Genomic DNA, 9,298 nt, shown 5'->3' on the forward strand with positions numbered 1-9,298 from the left:
TCTAAACAATTCACTTTAAGCCTTGCAGATGATTGTCCTCCTTAAATTGTAAGCAACACTCGCCATTTATCTTTTCATAAGAATTTTGCAAGCTTTCAAGAGGCTAAGAGATTGCACACTGTCCCAAGATTAAATTTATTGAGTGGCTACGTATATGGAACCCAATTTCCACTACTAACGACAAGTTGCTTACAAGTGCTTAGTCTAACTCACTATATGGACTTAATTGAGTTGCCAAATTCAATTAGTAAACTTATATATCTACGTTATTTGAGCATTTCTAGCACTCGGATTAAAAGGTTGCATGATTCTGTTTGTAAGTTGTATAATTTACAGACATTGAATTTATCATATTGTTCTATTCTTGTAGCATTGCCAAGAGATATGTATAAACTCATTAATTTACGTCATCTTGGTATTACTGAAACTCGCAATATAACGGAGATGCCAAGACATCTTGGTAGACTAAAAGGTCTTCAGACATTAACTAAATTTATGGTTGGCAAAGATAGTGGATGTGGCATTGGAGAGTTAAAAAAACTTAATCTTCTGAGAGGATCACTTTGTATTAAGAACCTCCAAAATGTTACATCTCTTACGGATGCTAATGACTTAAACTTGGTGGATAAGAAGTACCTTGAGGAGTTGGAATTGAGCTGGGCATATTGGTCGAAAGATAATACTGTAGTAAGGCAAATAGTTGTCTTAAATAGTCTCCAGCCCCATTCGAACTTGAAAAGTCTCACTATTAGGGGCTATGATGGTAAAAGTTTTCCGGACTGGGTAGGGCAACAGCCTTCTTTTGAGAAATTGGAAATACGTGATTGTCCAGAAGTTGAGTCATTTACTGAAGGGGGATTGCCTTCCAATCTAAACGAAATTTCCATCATCTTTTGTGATAAACTCTTTGTGAACCGAATGGGGTGGGGTTTGCAAAAACTCCAGTGTCTTAGAAGATTCATGCTTTGGGACGCAAAAACCGATGTGGAGTCCTTTCCAAATGAGGGGTTGTTTCCTACCAGTCTTACCCATCTTTACGTCCAATTCTTTCCAAAATTGAAATCTTTGGACAAGAAGGGGCTTCAACACCTCACTGCTCTTGAAGAATTGCATATCTCGTCCTGCCCTAAGCTCGAGTGCATGCCAGAAGACGGGCTGCCTGCCTCCCTTTCTACTTTAAGGATCTTCGAATGTCCTTTGTTGGAGAAAGAGTGGGGAAGGAAATAAGGAGAAAAATGGCGCAAGATTGCTCACGTCCCCAACAAATATATTCATTACCACGTACGGATTGAATGAGCTATAATTTATTGTATAGCAAGGTACTTTCCTTTTCGGCCAGCTATAATTTATGAATATACCGTTTCTATTTTAATTTTTCTTAGCTACTACCTCTGATGAAACACATTGCCTTGTCCTCTTCTTTATTCTTCCTTTATTTTTGTTTAATAATTCTGTTTTGATTTGAATTCATTTCTCTAATTTAACCCATCCAAATTCAGAAAAGAATTAAAAGTCTAAAAGAGTTCAAATCAGTTGGGTTCTATCTATCTAAGTGGTGTTTTGCATTTTGGGCAGGTCATCCGAAATGAAATGGTCAAATGCTGTCATTCTCTTCCAATAGGCTTTGTTGATTGTGCCGGATCAAACTGGGTTAGGGTTAAGGGTACTATCCTTATATTTTCGTTTAATAATTATATTTTGATTTGAACACAAATTTCCAATTTAACCAATCAAAAATCAGAAAAGAATTGAAAGCCCAAAAGATCTCATATTAGTTGGGTTTTGTCTTTTGAGCAGGTAATCTGGAGTGAAATACAAGTTGTACTTGTGTGCTCAAGGCCTTGCTACAGATGGTCAACTGCTCCTAGGCATTATTTTCGTATCTTCTTATCAATGGGTTCCATTCTCTTCATCATCCTCCAATGCGATTTGTTAATTATGCTTGTACAAACTGGGTTAAAAGCAGTTGATTTTACCATTGGTACGAGAACTCTGAAATGGTGTAAATATTCTGTTGGGATGTCTTTTTTGCTTTGGTGGCAAGCTCCTCTGCCACAGCTGTTTCAATTGGTGGTTCAAAGGTGTATTTATTGGGCATTGTCTCCTTGTGCTCTTATGATCAATTTGTGTGATCATTTTTCCCTCTTTCTCCGGAATTTTGCACGTAATTTGGTTACTGAAGACAATTTGTCCAGCGTAAATGGGTTGATTTGGAATTGATTGTTAAAAGTCTCCACGTTACTGTCAGGTACTTTCTCTGTTCAACCAGCTAATTTCTCTCTTTGTTGAGGATAAAATGCTTTGCCCAATTTTTTATTCTTCCATTATTTTTGTTTAATAATTCTGTTTTAATTTGATGCCAGTTGTCTAATTTAATCCATCAAAAAAAAAAAAAAAAAAAAACTAATTAAAAGCCCATAAGATTCTAAATCGGTTGGATTCTGAGTGGTGTTTGCCTTTGGAGCAGGTCATTTAGAATGAAATACAAACTCCACTTGTGTGTTTTCATGGATTCGGTAGCAGATGGTCAACCACTCCTACTCTGTGTCGGAGTGGCTTAATGGCAACTCATGTTTGTTGACATTTTGAGTTTAGAAATCAATTCAATTAACATTGGACAAGCTCAATCTTGATTTTGCCATTTGAGTTGTACAATGTTTTTGGTAGGTGAAAAACGTTTTTGGGTTTTATTATTAAACTTATTTATGGTTAAGTTCTCTACCAAAACATCTTCTTTGCAGAAGGTTGACTTAAGGAGTCTGGAGATGGCTGCTTTGTGGAGATATTGGGGACACTTTAAGCTTGTGAGTTTTTCTAATAGGAGAAAGTTACTTGTTGATCTGTTGCCACTATTGAGTCACTTTTTTTGTGTACTAGCATATTGGATTGCTAGGAGCCTAGGTGGATGCTAGCCCAACCCATCAAAAGAGCAACTAGTTGATGTTGTTCAGAGGCATTTCATGTCACATGTACTTGCAAAACTGGTTGCTACTCCCTTTTTCGTGTACTTACAATGTTAGTTCAAGCAGCTTTTTAGTAGTAGATAGCATTATTCTGTTATGAAAAATGAAAAATCCATATTTCTGGTGGTGAAGCAAATGGACGACTTGCAGGTCATTTTGGGGTTTGTTCAGGCTGCAATTGATTGAAGACTGTGCAAATGACCTGGAGACAAATGGGGAGATCTTTGAATTTGGTTGTCTATGCCAACTGATGATACTGGTACCTAAATGTCCACTTCCCTCTGCCGTGATGTTTGTAACAATTTATCAGTGGCTTGTTTATGTCTATCACTCTATCATTTTCGGTTACAGAGCTCGTGACCAGACCTCTAAAGAAGATCTTTGTGGCTTTCTTTCCAAACTTGGTTGAATGTACTGCTGACTTGAGGAAGTAGGTTTTTAAAGACCTCTTCATCTGTGCTGGATGGGCTTAAGGGAAACTGATGTTTGTTGACATTTTGAGTTTAGAAATCAATTCAATTAACATTAGACAACCTTTATGTTGTGAAACTATATAAATGCTAAGTTTTTGCTCCTGAATATATTCTGAGGTTATGGATTTTTGACATGATCTTGGCCTTTGTACTGTTGCCCAAAAAGTCAGACAAACCAAATCAAAACTGCCTGCAATGATCACTATCTCTATAGTAGTAGTTATAACAAAACGTTTCATGCACATATTGATCATAAAGTTACTACATTTACTTCAATCTATTTATTCCTTTTCTTTTTAATCATCATCGTTGAACAGTTTGCATAGAGAGTGGAATGGACTTTGCTCTGTGACATACTTGCTTCGTCATGTAGACTTTTAGCCACTTCCACCCCACTGATTCTACTCACTGGTATACTAAGAACTTGGTAAAAGAAGAAAAAGAAGACTGAAGTAATTCAGTCTTGGTTCTCAGAGCTCAAGCTAACCAGCATTGGTCAGAAGTAATCCTCCTTCTCAATTAGTATGTTCATGTTTTTTCCTAGTGGCTAATATAGGGGTGCTCTGGGCATCAGGAATTGGGGCATCACTAGCTTATTCGTGTACAAGATCTCCTCTGAAACCAAGCCATAGGCTAATTCAAATTCTTGCAAGGTAACTTCCATCTCTTCAAGGCCTGAAGTTCTTGAGCTATTCATCTAAAAAAATAGAGAAGTGTGTTTGTGTGTGAGATACTGTAGAGCTTCTTAGTAACTTCATAGACCTTCTATAACATGTTTCTTTTGTGTTAGATATAATATGACCTCTTTTTCTTCTTTCTCTTCTGCCCAAAATTCCTCACTCTTCATGTTTACCGTTTAACCTGTTTTGAGGCCCTTTATGCCAACAACTAACTTCTCTTGCACTGAAAAATGCAGAGCTATCATATATTAAAAATTTGGCTTCTGCATTAATTGGTCTTCACCCTATGTGCTTCAATTATTATTCACTCTCTTGTTTTATGCTAATGTTGTTCCTTTTTGTTCTTTCTTTTCCCCAGCCAACCAACAACCTATCATCACAAGAGTTTTCAATGAGACAATGATCGTTTCCTCATTTTTCAATGAGCAAGTGGGATAGAGCAACTTCTGGCTACTTCTGATCAAATACAAGGCAGCATATGAAATTGAAGTAAAGAAGGGGGGCAGATTCCCTCTGGTCTCTCAATTCCTGGAATAGAAACCTTTTACTTGAATTCTTCTTGTGACAATGATCCTTTCTTCAGTGTACACATGATTGGCTTCGCTAGATATCGGCTGCAGAAACTTGGTTCTCCACAATAGCTTGACTGGCCTTCAATTAAATGCTATTTCTGGAAGTTGTTAGAGACCAAAATAGTTCTCAGGACATTGATGAACTATTGCTGATTGTTTTTTTTTTTTTTTTTTTTTTTTTTTTTTTTTTTTTTTTTTTTTTTTTTTTCTTCATTTGGTGCTTGGTTGTATTTGTATTGAGAGATGGTATTATTCTTTTTTGCTTTTAATTTTTTTTAAAAAAAAACAAAAACTCATAGATGGTTTACCTTTCAATTTTGGCTGTTTAAAGTCTTTTAATTATACTCTTTGATGCTGTTTTTTTGTTGTCACATATGAACACCAAAAATTGAATAATATAACACGAGTCGCTGAGCGGCATTTGAATGTTATTTAAATGTTTAATATTTGAATGTCATTTGCCATCGAGGATAACATTCCCATTCCCTCTCCCCCCCACCCAAGACTTTTTTTTCTATGCAAAATGCTAAACATACTTCCAAGTACATTTTTCATGATGTGATAGTAAAAATTACCATTAGATGTTATATGTACTTTTATTTATTATTTCATCCGATAGTAATTTTTTACTGTCACATAAAAGTGAACACTTAAAAAGAGTATTACATGAAGCCATTAGAGATGCCCAGGACTAGAGCAATTACTCTAAATTAATAAATAATACGTACAATGAGCTTCTTTTTTCCACCAAAAATAATGTATAATGGGCTTAGTGACTATTTTGGACTTTGTTTGCCAACATTTATGAATTGGACGTCCAAGGAGATTCCCATGTTCATTTCAGTTATGGAGTTGATTGATGATAAAAAAAATTGCTTGCAAATCTTAAGATGCAGATAAAGTTCTCCATTTCCATTCAAAACTAAATTGAAACAAAATAAATTTAGATAGAGAGGAAAAAAAACTCCAGTCCAATACTGATTGATTGGAGTGTTTTTCGTTGGAATGAAACATGATGCAAAATAATTTTTTTCATTAAAAAAATAGCAAATCTTTTATATTTTTTGGGGATTTTAGGAATGCAATATTGAATTGGGCTGGACTTATGTTTATTGATTCATATTTGAATGGGGAATTCGACCAACTCAAATTCATATTTTAGGGCCCTTGTGGACTTCATATGTACAGTACCTCTCATGTTCAAAAATTAAATTTGATAAAGACGTGTTTGGCTCTGGAATAGCCATTTTTTTTTTTCTTTCAGCAGTGAAGCATACTTCTAGAGCAATACTCACGATCTAAAACCTTCTCAGACAAAAAGAAAGGCATACAGAGAGATATCTTTCACATACTATTTACAGCTTTTTTCACACAAACAAACAGCCTTAAGAAAATTGCCTTAATTTTTCACCCTCTTGTACAAAACATTTTTACGTACTTTATAGGCTGTCTTAGAGTAATTAATGGGCGCCCTATTTACTTCAACTATTGATTTGAGGATATATATCCGTTGTGGACTTCTTTTTTCAAAGGCAATTTCCATGAAATTTCTTTCCATCACATTTTGCTCGATCTTTTCCGTTGGTCATAAACTTCAATTAAACTACAGTAAAGTATATGATGAAATTTCCATGAAATTTCTTCCCATCACATTTGGCTCGATCTTTTCAGCTTGTCCGCTCAAAGCTGAAATCTCAACGCATGCTATGATGATGAGCTATAATAAAATGACATATTTGACTGTCTTTTCCTTTATGTAGTGGAAACAATTCCTAGTGGGGATGCTGGTATGACCTACTTTGAATGGATGTTTAGTTTTTATTTTCTAAGCAAATGAGAGATGGGTTGATGGATTAAAAAACCCAAAAAGAGATAGGCTCTTCAACAAGACACCCAGAATGAAAATTACAACACAAAAAATACACAAAAATAGTAGGCAAGAATTTACTGGTTATAGTGATTATAGATGTTTTACCCGCTTTGCTGTTGGGATAGAAATTTCTTATAGTTACTCAACCTAGTTTAATAAAATGTGTTCTCAAATATAAGCTTCATTTTTAAGTTTTTGTTAAAAGTCCGTTTTGACTATTTTTAGGCTTTTTGGACCCTTAAAAGTGCGTTTACTTTTTTTTATCAAACGAGTATTTTTTTCTTTAAACGGACTTTTTGAGTGTTAAAAACACTTTTAGACCCTTCAAACGCAATCTCAAAGAGACCCTACAGTAGAAAACAAGTATAAAACTTGTTGTTTTCCATCAAAATTATTCTTGACTACTAGTTAGGTATGAGATTGGTGAAATTAAAAAAAAAAAAAAAAGAAAAAAAAAAGAAAAAGAAAAGATAATAAGCATTTTTTTTTTAAAAAAAAGTTAATAAGAATATTGCTGCAAGATACCATTCTATTTTGGAGCAAAAAGCTCAACCACTCAGTGCTGCTAATGAAAGATACAAGGAAATATTTGATAACTTATTTAATTTTTTCTTGTAACAGAAAATTGCTGATGGGGATTACAAAAAAGAAAAGGGGCTGAAATTTCAAGTCAAGCCGCCCAACAAAAGGAAAAAAATAAAAAATAATAACAATATAAGTTAATTCATGCTTTCAGACAGCTAACAAGCACCTACTAATCTGACTCATAAACTTAGCCATTGACACGTAATCTTTACCGACCAAATTGACTCAATCCTGTAAGTTGTAAAATTGTTTGTATTGTTTTTCCAAAGACACAAGTATTAGACATTTATTTTTTTAATTTTTTTTTTAAGAAAGTACAAAAATAAAGAAAAAAGTGGTCTCAGTAGAGGAGAGGGGTGGCCCAGCTAAGGTGTCAAGTGGCCAACCTTATCTGTTTGGGGTGGCGGCCGACTACCCCTAGTCAATTGAGAAAGCCACAGAGCCACCCATGACCAAGACAAAGGTGATCACATTTCTTTTTTTTTTTTTATTTAATATAGAAAAATACACCTACGTACCATCTTTTCCTCTAAAAGTAGGAATATGATCTTACTTTAAAAACTTATTTGTCTTACTTGGATTTTAATATCTATTTAGAAGAGAATAATATAAGAGAACTTAGAATTTTTCATAATTAATGGAGCCCATTTTTCTTTTATTTTATCTGAAAGACGCCACATCAATCAAGCTGATAGGTGTAGGAAGATCATGATCCCTATAATTAAAAATGTCCGGATTTGATTGCTTTATCTTATTTCTGTATTTTCCAGCGGGGTGGGCCTCTCCCACTATTATTGTTCTGAAAATATATCCATTGTACTGTGCACTTATTTTTTAGATTGCCATCTCTTTTTTTTTTTTTTCCAAAGGCAATATCATTGAAATTTCTTTCATTCAAATTTGGCTTCAAGATTGTAATGATTTATTTGAATGTGATCATCAAGAAGATGATAATTGATATGTATATGAATTATGATCAATAAATTCAGAATAAATTTAGAGAGGCAGAGTAGCCTTTCAAATATTAAAACCCGACTCATAATATATAGCAATCAATATTCTTCTATTAGACTATTACTATTACTAGGCTCAATCCTAACCTCAATCTTTCTTCGATCCATCTTAATCAATTGAAATAAACTAAAATTAACATCCTTAAAATAAGGAATAAGTTTTAAAAACAAATTCAAATAATATAATTAAATTCAACCAGAAATTATAAAATTAGAGTAACTAAAGTTTGCATCTATTTTTTTGGTACAGAGAAAACAAAAATAAAAATGAAAACTTCATAAAGGACTTTTTAACTACCGTGCATTTTGACTTTTGAGAAGACGGGCTAAATTTTTAAAACTCTCAATTCCATCCCTCGAACTTTCAATTTGATGCAATTTACTTCTCCGTCATTTTTTTGTTGTTAAAACCCCTAAAAAACAAAATTACCCTTCGATTTTTTAAAAAAAAATCATTGAAAAAATTGAAAAAAAAAGGAAAAAAAAAAAGGGTCACAAGGTAGCCTAACCGTGGGTCACCTTGTGATCTATTTTTTTTTATAATAATTTTTAAGGGAAACTTTAGAAAACCCCCCTGAATTTCAAGCTGATTTGAAAAACCCTTCATGAATTTCTAAAACTCTCACTTAGACCTCCTGAACTTTGGTTTTCTCTCACTTTGGACCCTTTTAATATTAAACCACATCATTTTGGACGTTTTAACATTAATAGTATATATATTATCACATCATTTAAATTTTAAATGACGTAACAACATTAACATGTATATTATTAAATTAATAAAATTTAATCTATATCATACAGTATACATTTGCCTACCAGTAATAAAGAAGCCCACTTTGAGATGAGTGGCACTTACCAGCCGGTTGACTCGAAGTCAACTTTCAAGCTTTCTTTCTCAGATATTAATGGTGTGGAAAAATCTGTTTCTTGGTATCTTTTTTCTGGATCAGGATCCCCAATGGGGAATTGCTGATGAGTTTTTTTTGTTAATCTGGATTGTTGGATTTCATCCAACGGTCTAAATCTTGCCATGTGTCCCATTTCATAAAATATAATAAAATATTATATATATTTTAAAAAATAAATATAAAATAAAATAATAAAAAATTAATTTAATAATAGAGGATAGTTGGCCACCC

The 9,298-nt window shown here is 33.6% G+C and overlaps 1 protein-coding gene across 13 annotated transcripts; it reads left to right on the forward strand.

Annotated features, from left to right (window-relative positions):
* Positions 1-451: 451 nt before the first annotated feature.
* On the forward strand, positions 452-4,850 carry LOC132176673 (putative disease resistance protein At3g14460). 13 transcript variants are annotated; one of them, XR_009439569.1, is made up of 4 exons: positions 452-1,319; positions 1,576-3,931; positions 4,011-4,089; positions 4,475-4,850. XR_009439569.1 is itself a non-coding variant. In XM_059588947.1 (2 exons), exon 1 carries the CDS (start codon positions 496-498, stop codon positions 1,225-1,227), a length of 732 nt encoding a protein of 243 aa, XP_059444930.1. In that variant the 5' UTR covers positions 452-495; the 3' UTR covers positions 1,228-1,319; positions 1,576-1,990. The 13 variants fall into 13 exon arrangements, 1 of the variants encoding a protein (XP_059444930.1); XR_009439573.1 differs by having other exon boundaries at positions 1,576-3,015; positions 3,114-4,089; XR_009439579.1 differs by having other exon boundaries at positions 1,576-2,804; positions 2,878-4,089.
* Positions 4,851-9,298: the final 4,448 nt, after the last annotated feature.

The sequence above is a fragment of the Corylus avellana genome, chromosome ca1 (genome assembly GCF_901000735.1).
Source record: "Corylus avellana chromosome ca1, CavTom2PMs-1.0".
Taxonomy (NCBI): domain Eukaryota; kingdom Viridiplantae; phylum Streptophyta; class Magnoliopsida; order Fagales; family Betulaceae; genus Corylus; species Corylus avellana.

What these genes read in the sequence shown, in the direction of transcription:
- LOC132176673 (XM_059588947.1), top strand. Translation starts at nt 496, where the DNA reads ATGGTTGGCAAAGATAGTGGATGTGGCATTGGAGAGTTAAAAAAACTT.